This window comes from Lonchura striata, chromosome 3, assembly GCF_046129695.1.
Source record: "Lonchura striata isolate bLonStr1 chromosome 3, bLonStr1.mat, whole genome shotgun sequence".
Lineage (NCBI taxonomy): Eukaryota > Metazoa > Chordata > Aves > Passeriformes > Estrildidae > Lonchura > Lonchura striata.
Window position 1 is genome coordinate 25,235,791 of NC_134605.1, and position 16,384 is coordinate 25,252,174.

At 39.0% G+C, this 16,384-nt stretch overlaps 1 protein-coding gene across 1 annotated transcript; it reads right to left on the reverse strand.

Moving 5' to 3' along the window:
• Positions 1-111: 111 nt before the first annotated feature.
• On the reverse strand, positions 112-13,017 carry LOC116183374 (cadherin EGF LAG seven-pass G-type receptor 1-like). Its single transcript, XM_031504283.2, has 14 exons — positions 12,733-13,017; positions 11,407-11,544; positions 10,395-10,611; positions 9,553-9,711; positions 8,986-9,137; positions 7,730-7,898; positions 6,620-6,828; positions 5,060-5,239; positions 4,241-4,460; positions 3,753-3,889; positions 2,937-3,080; positions 1,573-1,817; positions 985-1,094; positions 112-263 (listed from the first exon to the last, which is right to left on the reverse strand). Exons 1-14 carry the CDS (start codon positions 12,787-12,789, stop codon positions 112-114), a joined length of 2,289 nt encoding a protein of 762 aa, XP_031360143.2. The 5' UTR covers positions 12,790-13,017.
• Between the last annotated feature and the right edge of the window lie 3,367 nt (positions 13,018-16,384).

Consider the following 16,384-nt stretch of genomic DNA (forward strand, 5'->3'; position numbering starts at 1 on the left):
GACCATCAGCTTTTCACCTTTCACATCAAACTTTACAAGTAAAAGAGAATCACAACTCCTCTATGGATTGCAAATAAAAACCACGTGTCCACTGCTCCCCTGGAATGTCATTCAAAGCAAGAGGTTACCTGAACGCTGGAATTCTGCAGCAGAGGAGACTCTTTTGTTTGCTTGAATTAAAATCACATACTGAGAAACTTCCTCATAGTCCAAATTAACTGCTGTTCGCAGCTCACCACTTTCAGTATCCAGTCTAAAGTGACCTGAAAGGACAAAACACACACTTCTGCTGTGACAGATGCCATTTCACTTGTACCCTCCTAGCTCTGTGTCTTAGCTGCCCTTGGGATGTTTCCATGAGTCCTCTGCTCTGAACAATGTGAAATTCAACACTTCCACTGGCCAGGAAGCAAAGGCATCATCACAGCTGGGCTCCTACCCCACACCAAACAGCTCTTAAACATGCAAAGGAAAAGTGAATGTGAAAAAGAAATTCACATGATTTCACAAATAAGGAGAATTGCAGCTCCTTGCACAGATCCGTTTTTCATGCATTTCCAACTTTTCTCTCAGCTATGTACTTCCTGTGTTGTGGGCCAAATGGAACCTAGGCACAGCTGCAAGAGTGCAGATGCCTTAACATAAATGCAAGGAAATGATGGACTGAAAGTAATTGGCAGGGAGGAAGCTGCTTGTTAACACCACTTTCTATTTTGGCTCCCCAGTCTGTAAATTATCCTTATCTTATAGTTTAAGATTAAAATAAACCATTTCTTAGCAAGTTACCACCCTTCATAGAGCCAAAGATCAGCAATGTCAATGCTGAAAAGCCCTGAAAAAAAACTCTCTGTGTAGTCCTGTTTTAAAAAAAAGTTCTATTCATGCTCTCTATTTCCTCATTTATGCACAGCAGCACCTGCCATGCAAAAGACAGGTTATGATGTTCTCCTGGCTATTTTAACTCATAAGGAGGCTGGTACTCACCTCTTTCATTGCCAGATACAACAGTGTAATAAATTGGTTTTCCTGAAGTTTCAACCACAGCAAAATCATAAATTAAATAATCCACTCCAGTGTTTTCCGAAACAGAAATGCTGATGCAGGAAATAAATGACAAATCATAATGTTAAATATGCCTACAGCAGTTGCCCAGGCAGGCTTTAAAATGTAACTCTTTGTAAGAGAGTTCTCTGTGGAAAATCTTGCCCCCTTCCCCCAGTTGTTTGCCAGATCTGCCCAACTTTCAGAGTGCAGTGCAAACCCTGGTTTTCTAGCCAGATTTTGGGTCACCCTTGAGTAAAACCTAAAGAAAAATGTTTTATAGTGTTCAAGAGAAAAGGGACAGAGTCTGGCCTATAAAAGCTGCAAGTATAGAAATAAGAGGTAATGCCTCAACTCACATTCACAGAACCCCAAGTGTAACAGAATTTCCTATGTTTTGCTTAAAAACAACCCCAAAACTGATGTCCTTTCTTCTGCATGGAAAAATATGAAAGGGACCTTCAGCTTCACTGTGTTTTGCACCACCTGGTGAACACATCCCAGTTATTTAACTCACTATGAAAGCCTTACCTGATCTCACTTTTGTTGAGGCGAGGAACGAATGGACGGTTGTCAAACACACTCAGAGTAACCACAGCAGTGCCATTTAAAGGAGGAGAACCTTTGTCTTTTGCCATCACTGTTAAATGCATCTCTCCAGATCTAGACAGGTTTCCAGGTGTAATTATCTTCCCCTCACTCAAATCCTCTATCAGGAAGAATGGGCTCACGGTGGGATCCGGGAGGATGTAATACTCAATGAGGCCATTTTGCCCCTGGCATGAAAGGAACACAATTTCATAGAACTGGAAGTATGTTTGGAAGGGGAGGACAAACACTGAAACAAGAGATCCAAAAAACATCTAAATGTCTCTAGTGAAATGATTTTGAAAATAGTGATTTTTTTTTTTTTTTTTAAGAATGAAAGCTATGGTAGGACATGTACAAATTTAAAAAAAAAAAAAACAAAACACAAAAGAAGAAAATACAAAATACATTGGTCATTTACACTGTAAAAATATGGCAAAAAGTCTCTAATGAAAATAAGCTAGATGTGTAGAGGGGGACAGTCTGAGTAGTGAGGGTGGCACAGGGAGGACAAGTGCCAGTCTGCACAGCTGAATGAGGATTTTCATTGGGGACTCAAATGCAGATCTCCTACAGTTCAGCAGTTTTCAGAGTCAATTTCACTTTTTATACAAAATCATTGGAAAGGCTGATTAAAAAAGGGCTGTTAGATGATTTGCAGCAATGTACCACAGCTGCAGCTATTCCAACCAAAATTATGCATGAAGAAATAGGAAGGCACCTGCTACACCTATTTTGTTGTCACTTAGAGATGTTTAATCTTGTAAATTATATAATTACTAGTGATGTTGTCATGGTGATGTGGTTGACTACTGGATATCCCTGCCAGTGCCTGGATCCTATTTGATGGGTGTAGCACAGATGTATCAAACAAAATTACATTTAAAAATGGGGACAGAGAGTCAGCTGGGGTGCCACACTTCAGAGGAATTTGGCAAGCAGACATTTCCCTACTCAAAGCAGCTATATGATGTTTAGTTTTTACAGATTCTTCTACCTCAAAAGTTCAAATAACTTCAGAGACACTAAATTGCTTCAGTCCCTGTATACTTCTGAAGCACTGGTGCATGCAGCTCTGTGTAGTAAAAGGAAAAATTAAAGGAACTACAGCTGAGGAAACATGCCCAGAGCTAGGGAGTATGTCAGTATCAAGGCAGAGCCAGCAAAACTCCTAATTTCCAGTTCTCAGAGCTGGTAGTTAAACCAGATTCACTTCCTGCTACGCTTGGTGCCGCATGCCTGGAGAATGGAGCAGGATGTGCTTGTGTTGCAGCCCAGAGCAGGCTCAGGGCCACAGGAGAAATCACCTGGTCACGGTCAGTGGCGCTCACGGTGAGGACAGGAGTACCCACGGGATTCACCATGTTTATGGAAGCAGAATAGGAGCTCTGGACAAACACCGGGGCATTATCATTCACATCAATCACTGCAATGCTGACATGGGTGGCTGCCTAGAAAACAAAATGGTGCCATGCATCTCAGAGTATTTAGAAACTCTTCTTTAGCATTGTTTCTTCCTTACTTGCACATGCAACAGGAATTATAAACCAGGCTATGAAAATGCTGCAGTAAAATATTGTCTGGGTTTAATTGTGTGAATTCAGCATCAGAGATCACTACAGAAGTTTAACAGGAGAGGCAAGAATTTCAGTTCTTGAAAGGTGTCTGAATGAGTAAGAACAGGATATGTTTAGGAGACCAGTCTGGCCTCCATGCAGTTAAGGAAACCACACATGTTCTGATTCTGTGAAAGAAGTGTCTAATAACTTTTCAAATAAAAGAAATACAGCAGAATTAGAACAATCTGCTGAAAATACTACTTTTCCCACAAAAACTCATTACATCACTTACAATTCTAACAGCAGGAGACACACTCCAGTTCCCCAGCGCAGGTCAGTCAGCAAACAATTCAGGGTTGAAGCCTACCATGCATAATTTTGAAATATTTCACATATTTAAAGTATACTACTACTCAATGTGGTTAAAGGCAGTAGAAGCCTGACTCTAAACACAATGAGGTGATTCATTTATTCTACACAATAAATGGCTGGGATAGATCTCCCTCCCAGCAGTTCAAAATCCACTCTGAGGTGTTGCTGTTCATTACAGTAATGGTCTCTTACCTGGTAGAAAGGGGCCGATTTATTGTTGATTGCAGTCACTGTAAGGTTGTATTTATTCATGGTTTCATAGTCTGGAGAGTTCCTTATTTTAATGATGCCCTGTATTTGATCTATTTCAAATACATTTTCTCCCTCACCTGAGACAGATTTAAACAAGCATTATCAATTAATACATCTTAGCAACACGTAATTGACTACACTCTTAAATTATACATTTACTTGTGCCCTGAACTCATCAAAATAATTTTTAAAGTAGTATATGGATAATGCAGAAGAAGAGCAGAAATATTTTGAGTGGATGGGCATTTGAAACGTGAGCCAAGGTTTGAAAATTGTATGAGCATGCATTATTAACATTCCAAACCAGGTGAAAGTGAATGTTCTTGGCTTTGGTGAAGAGAAGCTAGGAAATAACATGGGTAATACTAATTATGCTCATAATTGTATAGACAACAAAGTGCCAGTGCAGTGGCAGAATTGCTTGTTACCTGTGAGGTTATACAGAACAAAGGCATTGTCTCCTGTGTCTCTGTCTGATGCAGTGATTTTTCCAACTATGAATCCCACAGGCACATTTTCATGGACACTGAAGTCAGACACTGGATCAAACACAGGTGGCCAGTCATTAATATCGGTGATCTTTATCACAACTGTGCAGTAACCCCTCTTCTTCTCAGGGATTCCATCATCTTCGGCATACACCACAACCTGTAAGTTACACAGTTATTGGTAGTGAGAAGTCATACAAAGAGGTTCTTGCATAAGGATTTAAAAAATCCTGCTGAATTTAAAATTTGAAATGTTCTTAGAAATGTAAAGTCCAGCTCTGAATTCACCTCAAAATTATTATTGAAACCTTAAGGAATATTTGGGTGAATAAAGAAGTCTTTCTATTTAGAACCAACAAATTCACCAATATTTTTGCTTGAAGCAAAATAAGTCCATAAAAAATATCCAGCAGTGGTAACAACAAAAAGAAGATTAACTGAGAATCGTATCTGCAAGATCTCAGTGTAGCACATGTTCAAGCAATAGACAGTGCTGAATACATGAGCTGTCATTGTGAAATTAGTTATTCATGTGCTGAAGTGTTTTCAGGGCAGGTGAACAACGAGCTGTGCTTGAATTTCATTCTAGTCAAAAGGCAGTGGCTTGTTTTAATAATGCCTCATACCTTGAGATGCTCCTATTCTAAACCAGCACAGAAAATGGTCAAGCATTATCAAGCTAAACAAAAGCACAAGTGTCACCTGTTTTGCAAGAGAAAGAATTCTGAATAAAGAAGATTTTAAAAATCTAAAGGCAACCTGATACTCTGTGGGTTCTTCTTCATAATCAAAGGGGGCAGTGGAGTAAAGGATTCCAGTGGTTTCATTTATCCTGAATTTCAGTCTGTGTCCATTGAGAATGCCATATGTCAGGAAACCGTTTCTGCCTGTGTCATTGTCCTGAGCTTTCAGCTGCACAATCTGAGTAGCAGGGGAATGCTGTGGAGGAATAAAGATTGAGGGTCTCAGGAACTGCTTTGCTGAAATTGCTTGAATTATGTGAAAGTAACAGGTATTGCATCCACTTACAGTAGTATAGACATTTTAAAATCAAAATTATACTACTTGTTCAGCACAGTGAGTCTCATGCTTTCTGTAATTTACAGAAAAACTGTTTTCCTCCCTCCATGTCTCTACCTATAGCTGCAATTTTCAGAAAGAAATATTATTTCAAATAGCCCAAATGTTAACCTCGAGTATCTGACTTGCTGTTATTTCTGTTTAACAGCCTCTTCTCCTATGAAACTCAATGTGTGTTCTCAACTCCAAAATCATGTTTCTTCTGAACACTCTTTGGCTAATAATTATCAAAATAAATAATTTAATTTTTCCGCTTTAACAATGTTATTTGCACGAAAATTGACAGAAGGTATCAGTGTTTCACTTGCAGGGCCATTTGAGACCTGATCTGAAGTCATGTGATCCAACAGGGCATGCAACAACTCCCACTGTGTAAACATTTCACATGGAAATTAATTTTTTAAGGTTGGAAGTGTGAAGTGTGAGTCTAGTTCTTCTCCATTAAACTCACTGGGAACATTAAAATTATAATTCGAACCTATATTTAATTCAGTTGTAGAAATGGACTAGACTTTAAATCTGTTGCGGCTGCTAAAGACAATATGTGTGCATCAGCTAGGGATCTCAAAGGCAAGGTATGTGCTCTATAAAATATTAACATGAGCAATGTGCTTCTTTAAAAAATAATTAAAAAAAAAAAAGTAACCAGCAGATTAAAGTGTGAAAAATGTTGCTTAAAAACTGAAGAGTGAAATGTTGAGCAAGATGCTTTTGCATATTTAAATGCTGTGGCTTCTTCTATAGAGAACCACAGTGTCTGAAAATCTCAGTGAAATCTGGCTTGTTCTCTGCTGCTGATCACTTGTGCCAACAAAATCACAACAGATTGTATGTGAGCAAGAGGCGAAATATTGTTAAATTAGAGACTTTGCCCTGTTACTTCCCTGTATGAAGGTCCTGTACAAAAGGCTGAGTAAGAGCCTATGGGGTGCCCAGCACATCCAATAGATTTCAAATGCACCTAAATAGTCTCTATGTAAAATATTCAAAGTGGAGTGGCTTCCTTCATGGAGCCCCCTATTAGAAAATATTCACTTTTCCTTCAATAAGTCCTCACTTCTAGATCATTCTTGTTGTGCATTGGGATTGAAATAAACCTCACAATACCATGCAGTATGATAGGACAGGAAGTCTGCCCAGTTCCAGAAGGTCTACTTGCATACTCAACAAAACATTATTCTGATTATTATTATTTTGAAGACTTATTTTTGTGATTCAGTTTGGATGACATTTTCTTACCTCTGGCAGTCTCTCTTCCAGTAGAGAAGATGGAAAAACTGGTGGGAAATTGTTTTCATCGATGACTTCCACCTTCACTTCCACTTCATTAAATATGACAGCATTAGATGAGTCTGTTGCTCGCACCTTGAAATTTACTGGAAAATCTTCCAGTTCTAGATTCTTATGTGTTCTTACAATACCACTGGACGAATGGATAATGAAATATCCTGTTTAAAAAAAAAAAAAAAAAAATCCCAAAACAAAACCCCAGAAATTATTTTTAGTTGAAACTGAAGATATGAATCCTCCAGGGAAAATTACTCATTATTTATATTAATATTGTGTGTTACAGTATTCTTTAAAGAACAAAATTAAATTCAATGCTTTTACAAGGTTGACAAGAATGTCAGATATATCCAGGGCTGTAATTAACAAAAATAAATAATTCAGAAGATCAGATGGGAACCAAAAGGGAGAAAATTCAATCCACCACTCTCCATCAGGTATTTTCATTCCTCTGAAACAGTCAGAGATTATTTGTCCCTCTTTCAGTTAGAAATTTTTACTATTTCCTAATAAGTCCTGTTCTAAATGAAGATGAGGAATTTTGCAACTACCTTCAAGATCACAACTTCATACAAAACACTTTACAAAACTAAAGTACAAATTGGCTGTTTGATGATAGATTAAAATCAGCTCTATATTTAGGAAAAAACCATGTGACAAAGCACTGATGCACTTGATCACATGCAAACTCACTCTAGGCACTCACATTTGTAGGAAAACATAGTTGAGTTTGTTTTTCTACTAGCAGTTTTTGTGCTATTTGTTATTTTTTGTCCAGCCAGTGTAACTTTATGCCTGACCAGGTACAGCCTGATCTTCCTGCATCAGACACAGCACATAGCTGGTGAAGCCAGCCCTGGATCAAGTGCCTTGGGCTGCTCTGACAGAAATTCAGTCACATGCCCACACCTGATCCACCTCAAACTGGTGCACTGGCTTCATTCCCATCCAGGGAAATGAAGGTGTTAATGGCTGTGGAACTGAGGTAAGAGCAGAAGGCAGAAGAGAAGAAACAACCCCAACGCTCCATGCTCTTCCCGTTATCCCACATCCAGGGCTCACCCTTCTCATCTCCAGAGGCGATGCTGTAGTTCACAGGGAGCTTGTACAAGGCTCTAACCTCAACAACAAACGTATCTGTGGGGCTCTTCTCTGACAGAGGGGCAGGGTGATAGGCTTCTTCCAGGAACACTGGGAAGGACACATCCATGGGAGCAATTATGACTGACACCTGCAGAGAAAAGGACGTGGCCATGGGGGTGATGTTTGCGGCTTTAGCACAAACTTTCCTACTGAGGTGTGAGACAGCACAAGTCCAGGCCCTGGCCAGTGAGGAGAAGCCTGGGATTGCTGTGTGCTCTGTTTGACATTGCCCTGAAAGCAGCAAATATTGGGGGGAACACCAGAAGCCTCATCAGTTTAGGTTCACCTGGGTGCTTTGCTAAATACAGAGTTCCAGTTCCTCACATACAGCACATTTCAAAGGACTTGTCCAGCTAAGCAGCTCTCAGAGAGATGCACTCATCTCCAGCCTTCCACTGGAGAGGGTGTAACCAGAGCAGAGTTTGCATGTACAGTATTTTAAGACTATTGTAACTGATTTATAGATTAAGAACAAAAGGTGATAGGTGGTAAATAAAAAATGCTACTGCTTCACAAAAATAGTTTATTTCTGTTGCCAGAGAGCTGCTGTCCAGTCCTCTGAAGAATGATGGCTTGTAAATCTACATTTTAAGGTTTTTGAAGGTAATTTTCTACATCTTTATCCATACAGATTTCTAGTTTGTTTTTTTTTTTTTTTAATTCTGCTGTGATATTGAGTGGCAAAAGATCACCAGCAAGTTATAAGCACTGTGTAAAAGTAATTTTTTAAATCATATTTACATTTCTCACTCTTCAATCTAGAAATTATTTTTTTTACATTATGCGAAAATAAACAGAAACACTATTTGCCATCTCCTGTTTATTTATCACATACTTCCATTACATCCTTTCTGGCTGTCTCACTCTTTGACCTTGCACAGAAGTCTCTACTGCTCTAATCCTCCTCCCTCAAAGCCTCGAGCTTCTGTCTGTCTTTTCTGAAATGGAATGATCACAACCATTTTGGGTGCTGTGCCAGCAATTGCTAGGGCAGCATAACTTGGTAACTCTTATCTTGTAGCCTGAAACAGAAATAAATCTCTGACATTCTGATTCCTGGTTTGCATAGTTTTGCCTAATATCCCTTTCCTGCTGTAGCTGTGCTCAGTTTAGAATAAAACAATATGGGGAATTAACTGTGCAGTAAACAGAGTGCAAGGCAGAAATTTTAGTACCTTTACAGAGGTTGAAAGAGGTGGCAGACCCGAATCCGTAGCGGTGATGTTCAAGGAGTAATACAGGGGAACACTTTGTTTGGATAAGTCTCTTGTTAACCTGAGCTCTCCCGTGGTACTGGAAAGACTAAAGAGGCCTTCTGAGTTTCCACCTGAAAACAGAAAAAGAAGCATTAGAGATGTTCCCTGTAACCAGCAGAGACAATTAACTGAAGTGTATGCCCAGGAGTGAAGAGACATAGGTTGGAATCCTAATCTGTACGTGTGACTTGGAGCAAGACACCCCCTCTAGTCCAACCTTTTGGCTCAAAATGTGGCCAGGAGTGAATTCAGCACAGGCTGTTCAAGGCTTTGATCCACCAGGTGAGAATGTCCAAGGACAGTCTCTCTGGGCAATCTCTTCCATTAATGACTGATCTTCACAGAGGATTTTTTACCCCTTCTATCCAGTCAGAACCTGCCATGTCAACTTTTGACCATTTTGTCTCATCCTGGTGTCATGCAGCTTGCTTTAGCAGTGTCAAGTATCCCAGTAATAAACAACCTTAAGATTTTTTCCTAACATACCTGAAATATTGTAGAAAATGCCTTCATCATAACCCTTGCCTTCATCTCTTGCATTGATGTCTACTACCAGGCTGCCAGCTGTAGAGCTGTCTAAGAGGACCTTGTAATATGAGGACTGGTCAAACGTGGGTCCTTCTTCATTGACATCTTCCACAGTAACTGAGAAAGAATCATCACATTTGGTGAGTTTAACCTAAATGGTTACAGGTTGTTTTTTTAAGCTAATATAAACCAAAACAGCTCCTCTGAATGAGACTCTATCCAATCATACTGATCAAAAGTAGGGCTGGCCATAAGCTAGAATACCAACTTCTCAGAAATTTTAGTGGGTTTTTTTTTGGTTTTTTGTTTTTTTTTTTTTTTTTTTTTTGTTTTTTTTTTTTTTTTTTTTTTTGTTGTTGTTTTTTTTTGTTTGGTTTTTTTTTTTTTTTGGTAAAGAAAAAAAGCCAGCAATCAAGCCCTGTTATTTTAACGAGACTAAAAATTACCATCAACACTGTTTATCACCCTAGAAACTGCCCTTCTGTATACAAGCAGAAAAAAACCTAAATTATGTTTCTGGAAACACTTCCAATCAAAATGTCAATAGGTTCTCAGAAAACAGAAAAAAAAATTGTGAATATATTGAAGGAAGTAATGTCAGTAATGTGTGAAATATCCTCACTTTTGACATGGCAGATTTTTTAAAGAAAAATTTCATTTGACTATAGTGAAAAGATTACACCATAATTTCTGATAATTTACTCTAGCAGACTGCATTAGTATTGGTTTATGCCTCAGAATTACTCATGCTGAAACATTCCCTAGGGTTAATGAAGGTTCATTTTCTGCAGTAGAGTTACCTGTAATGTTTGCTGTGTCCTGGAGATGTGGCTCTCCAGGATTGAAAGCTTTCAGAATCAAGACATATTGAGATTGACTTTCATAGTCCAGAGGCTGAAGGGTTGCAATATCTCCAGAAAATTCTCCAACATGAAATGAAGTTGTCTCTCCAGTTATGGTGTAATGAATGATGGCATTGTACCCTATATCTGCATCTGTGGCTACTGCACTCAAAATCTAAAATAAAAGGAAAAAAATTCATCAACAAAAGGTTTAGAGCAGAACAAAGAGAGTGGCAAAACATGCACACAGAACTGAAATTGACCCACGGAGTGTTTACTGACTAAATTACTCATTAGTTGATAAATTGCATTGCTGGAATTCTGGCACAGCTTGTGGCAGAGCAGTTACAGATTGTCAGGTGGTACTTCTCCCCTTGACTCCTGTAAACTATTAGGGCACATCTGCAAGGCAGAAAAGGAGCCAGAAATGGATGCACTGGGAAGCTGCCCAGGGAAATTGTGATGCCCCATCCCTGGAAGTGTTCAAGACCAGGCTGGATGGAGCTCTGAGCAACCTGATCTTAGAGAAAGGTATCCCTGCCCATGGCTGAGGGGTTGGAACAAGATGATCTTTAATGTCCCTTCCAATCCAAACCATTCCATGATTCTGAGACAGAAAAGCTTAAGGACAGAGGGATGCCAGACATATGCACAACACCTACAGCACTAAACATCTTTAAAACAGGTTGCCCATAGATCCAGTGAAAACTCAATCTGTGCGGTGTGGAATCACTGCTGAGGACAAGAGGGAAAGGGGGAGCTCCTCTCACTCTTTGTGAGAGCTTTAGGAGGAATCAGTGGGACAGGTACTCCCCTGTCATACAAACCAAACATGCTGTGTGATTCCACAGGACCCACAAATTAAAAAATTATGTTCACCAATGCACAGCCATGAGATGTTACTGCCCCTTCCAAGGTCACAGAGAGAAAGCAAGTGCAGAACAGGCTGTTTATTCTTAGTGCCACATACCACATGTGGAGGCTCATTCTCCCTCACAGTCACAGAGTAGGATTTTTGGGGGAACACTGGTGGGTTGTCATTCACATCTTCCACAGTGATGCTCAAAACTGAGCTTGCAGATTGTGGTGGCTTGCCAGAATCAGTGGCCTGTGAAGGAACAACTTGTCATTAAAAACAGCATTACTTTGACACAAATTTACTCTGCCAGTTCAATTTTGCTCCAAAAATTGTGAGTTTTTGCCTCTGAAGTCTTTCTGCTGGACCAGTTATCCCTCAGTGACAATTCTCCAGCTCTGTGCTGGGTTAGTTGCCACATCTTCCTGCAGCTGGGGTCCTCACCCTATCACATGCTCTGCCTCTCATTAACAATTAATCAAAAGCTCAAGCCTGGATGCAGATCAAACATGTCATGTGATCAGATGTGGCACTAATCAACACAAGACTGTGATGAACAGGTATCTAGGCTGTGGTAGTTGAAAGAAAGAGGAAATCCCTTGCATTTTGAGGGTTTAAAGTGCCAAAAAAGCAAGTTGTGAAGAGCATCCAGTATGTGGCAAATTTACACTTAGTTTTACACTGCTCCAACATATACCAAAGAAAACTTTCATCTGTAGGTACATATACACAGTTTTCAGTTAGTCTTACAAAGCATCCACTTTTATTAACTTGAAATTTTTCTGAAGACACTGCTCAATTTTTAGTATGTCTCATCTATATCTTCCACAAGTTTTTTGACCTGTAAAAATGTCCTTCAAATGTATTTGTACTTGATGGAACAAACAAATATATTTGTCAGTGCTGGAACACTTCTTTGTATGCACAGTAATTGATCTGATTAATAGCAGTAAAAATCCGTGAAATCAGCTAGAATAAATAGATAACCTCACGGATATTGAGTGACAGTTTATGCTTTTTATTTTGTTGTTTTTTGGGGTTTTTTTTAACCTAAAAAATCTAATTTCAGCTATTTTTTTTAAAGATCTAAGGACATATATTTTGGAAAATTAACAAAATAAGGGAAAGAGACAAATAACATGATTTAGCAAGGCAGCTGTATGGTCAAAAATGGACCCAGGAATGCTTTGCAGATATCACACTCAGCTGTTGTGTGACTGTGACCTTTAAAATTTAGGGTTTATAAGTCATTTATTCACTAATACAAATTTACAGAGCAGAAAACAGAGCTCTGCATATAAAACATAAGGAACAGTCAAAATTCATGCATGAATTCAAATGCAATTCTCTAAGATTAAGTGGGTTTCTTGTGATGGTTCAATATTTCCTCTTTTTTAATGCTGATAATTGTGTGAACTTGCATCAAATTTGTCAACTTACAATTATTTTCAATTCATAACTGTCCATCACTTCTCTGTCTAAGGGTTTTTTTGTCATCAGTTTGCCAGTAGAACTGTTGATATGGAATGTTTCAGCAAAATCATCTTGCAGAGAGTAGCTAATAAGTGCATTATCTCCTACATCCAGATCAGTAGCAGAAAATGTGCCCAAGTCTAGACCAGCTGCATTCTCAGGAGCTGATAAATGAGTTTGGATCCATGCTGAGAAAACTGGAGGGTTGTCATTGATGTCTTCAACTCTCACAGTTACCTGTATTGAAAAAAAGAAACAAAAGGAGAAAAGGACACAAATTTGAGCTGTAGAAGCTGTATCCAAAGGAGAATTTTGAACCAGGGAACAAAACCCAAAGGGAACAGATAACAACTTCAGCATTTGAGCATTTTCACAACCTCTGAATTTTTAAACTTTTTTAATTCTCAGCTGCAAGATAACATATATGTAGATAACACTCTAAATGGAAGAGATGCACAGAACTAATAACCTGGGGCTTTTGGGCTCATCTGCTTCAGGCATTTGACAGAACATTGCACAGAACCAGTTTTGGTGTTAATCAGTGTCTCTGGTTATGAGTTGTTCATAAGGAGCTCTCAGGGAGTGACACAATCTGTGAAGTTGACAATATCTCCAGATGGTAATGTCTCCTCAGGATATAAAAAAAGGGAAATTAAATAGAAGGCTCTCAAAGCTTCACATTTGCATGACAGAAGACACTTATCTGGATTTTGCTTGATTGTTAATATTTTTTAAAGATATTTCATATTCCTTGATTAAAAATATTTTGAAATGCATATTCCATACCAGAGCAACAGCTGTGTTGGGTGGCACCAGAGAATCCACAGCTTCCACAAGGATGCTGTACAGGTCTCCTTCTTCCCGATCCAGCCAGACCAGGGCCACGATGTCTCCTTGGTCTCCGATGGAGAACTTGTCCCAGTGGGATTTCAGGGAGTATCCAACCTGCACAGCTATGCTTCCAGTCAGAGCCTTCACAGAGCCCACTGCAGTCCCTGGGGATTTGTTTTCCTCAATGCTGAACTCGTAGCTGGAGCTCTCAAAAGTCAGCCCAAAGCTGGTGTCATCTACCAGCAAGTAGAGAGTAACAGAGGCTGAAGAGAGAAAACAAATTAAAATAGTGAAGTCACTGCTAAAATGATTGTGATCCATGCTCTGTTTCCTTAAGCTTTTAAGGAACCAGTAGAAAATGATGGAAATTATCACACAGGAAAGGGAAATAAGAAAAAAGAAACCAATAGTAGTAAGGATTAATATGTAACACAAAACATGATGCTATTGCACCTAATCGATTTTCCAATCTTCCCTGATTACAGAAGTGTTGTTTCAGTGTGACAGGAGAGCAAGGATCACCAATCTGAAGCTAATGGGATGTGCAGGTGTTTCTCCTTAAAAAACGGACCCTTAATTGCTCTGTAACACGAGAGGAGGGATGTACATAGAGCCACGAATGCAATTCCTGTTGTGACCGCTTGTCCTATTTTAAGAAAATCGGTTGTTTTCTCCTGTTCATGATAAATCAAAGTTAACCTCCACAAAACACATTAAAAAGTTACAAAAAACACTACACGAATGAATATTTTTTGAGGAACAGAAACTAAGTTGAGGGTGATTTGCCAACTTTTGATTGTTTAAATGTTTCCAAGTTTAGAAAGATAAAGGAAAATTGAAAAAAGAAGCACATCAACAATATTATTTGAATACATCTTCTTAGAGTGACTACAGCTGAGGAGTCTTGGGTTTTGTACCTAAGTACAACTGCAACAGATGAATTTTGAAAAAAATTATTTCTAACCAGGGTTACTAAAACCAAGTTTTTTGTTAATATGATCAGTATGGAGGAGACAAAAAGTTAAAAAGCAAATATTCATCATTGTTCAAATGTAACTTTTTTTTTTTTTGCTAGATTCAGTTTGATTGACAGCAATGGGATTAATTTAAAATTTAAATGTTTGCAAGGGTTATGTTTATGTGGGAAAAGTAAAAAGGGTTAAAAAGATGGTATACCAGTTGAGGTAAGATGAGGAAGTCCATGATCAGTAGCAACAACTGTCAGGGTAACAACTGTGTCAGCTGTGATGTGGTCCAGGTTATTGCAGAGAGAGATTTCTCCAGTGCCATTATTTATATGGAAATCGTCAGAATGGTTCATGAAGCTGATTAAGTAAGGAGCAATCAGGAGAGCATTCATATTAATGACCTTGGAATCGCCATCTACTTAGTGCTACCTCTGTAAGGAGCACTCAACAGACAATATTTGCCTATTTATAAAGACCAGCTTTTAATTGCTGTCTTTAGCCTAAAATATATTGGCCTTTTATTTCCAAGTAAGTCTCCCATCAAGAAAATGTACAGCGTTCATGCCTTCAGTTCCCATTACACCCCAAGGCTTTGATACTTACACCAGTAAAAGGAAAATCTTGCACACTCAGCTGCATATTCAGCAGTGGGAGAAGGCCAAGTGACATTCATCTGAAGACCTGCTAATTCCCAGCATTCTGTGACCTCTCACAGATAACTGGATTGCTCACAAGTGATGTATTTTAGGTAGAATGCCATCTCATAGTTAAAAATAACCTCTTTCAAGGCATTAGTTCTAAACATCCACAAGTTTACTGCTCCTTCATTTGTCCTTCTCAATCTATGCTTTTCATGTCAAGGTATCCTGATATTTTCCATGATTTAGGGCTCATAGAAATATCTTCCTCCACTGATTTTTCTCTGCATAGTGCATTAAGGAAGTTATTTTCTTATCTCCTCCTCCCAGCAAACAGAAGATACATAGAGTCAGAGATTCATTTACTTCCTACCCAAACACTCCAATGTGTTATTCAAAATTTCAGAAACTGAACAAAATCTTGGCTGTGGGTTTTTGTTGCCAGTTTATCATTTGGTTGTGTCCTCTCTTATGACATAATCATGATTTGATAAGCTCTAAAACACCCAATAATGACTGTCCTTGTTCCTAAGTACAGAAATCATAACTGATTACAGCACTTGTAAAATATTAATCAAGAGATCTTATCCTTCTTAAGATCAATAAAAATGCCTTTCTGTGTCTCTCACAACAAGTACTTAACCTCACAGAAGTGTACCTGTATGAAATGACAGCGTTCTTCCCAAGGTCGAGGTCGGTGGCAGACACTGCCAGGACAAACTCTCCTTCCTTTGCTGCTGCCACAGGGACACTGGCTGAGTACTGTGCCCTTGTGAACTGAGGAGGGTTGTCATTCACATCTAACACTTGGATGCTGATGTGTGTGAAGTTCTGGAGTATGGCAGAGAAAACCATGATTCAGAAAGTGCACAGGCTCATAGGTGTACAAATAAAAGGCAGCTCAGATAAAGCATAACTTGCTACTCCTTACCTGCCTCAGAGGCACTCCGTTATCAGATGCCACCAGGAGCAGCTCATACTTGTCTTTACGTTCTCGGTCTACAGAGCCAGTAACCAAAATGGTTCCATCCTGGAGAAGGCAGTGGTTCAGTGCACAGATCATTTGGAGAACTCTTGTACACTGAATTCTCAGAAGGGATGAGGGATTGAAATAATCTATTCTCCTGGGGGCTAGTTCACATTCCAAGCAACACCTGAGCAGGAATATCTTGGTTTTTGAAT

Excerpts from the sequence above, each read along its gene's own strand:
- LOC116183374 (XM_031504283.2), bottom strand. The coding sequence starts at position 12,789 with ATGACAAAAAAACCCTTAGACAGAGAAGTGATGGACAGTTATGAATTG. Across the intron at positions 9,138-9,552 it reads CATTTTCTACAATATTTCAG|GTGGAAACTCAGAAGGCCTC; the intron begins GTATGTTAGGAA and ends TTCTGTTTTCAG. Across the intron at positions 1,818-2,936 it reads GCGCCACTGACCGTGACCAG|GGGCAAAATGGCCTCATTGA; the intron begins GTGATTTCTCCT and ends CTTTCATGCCAG.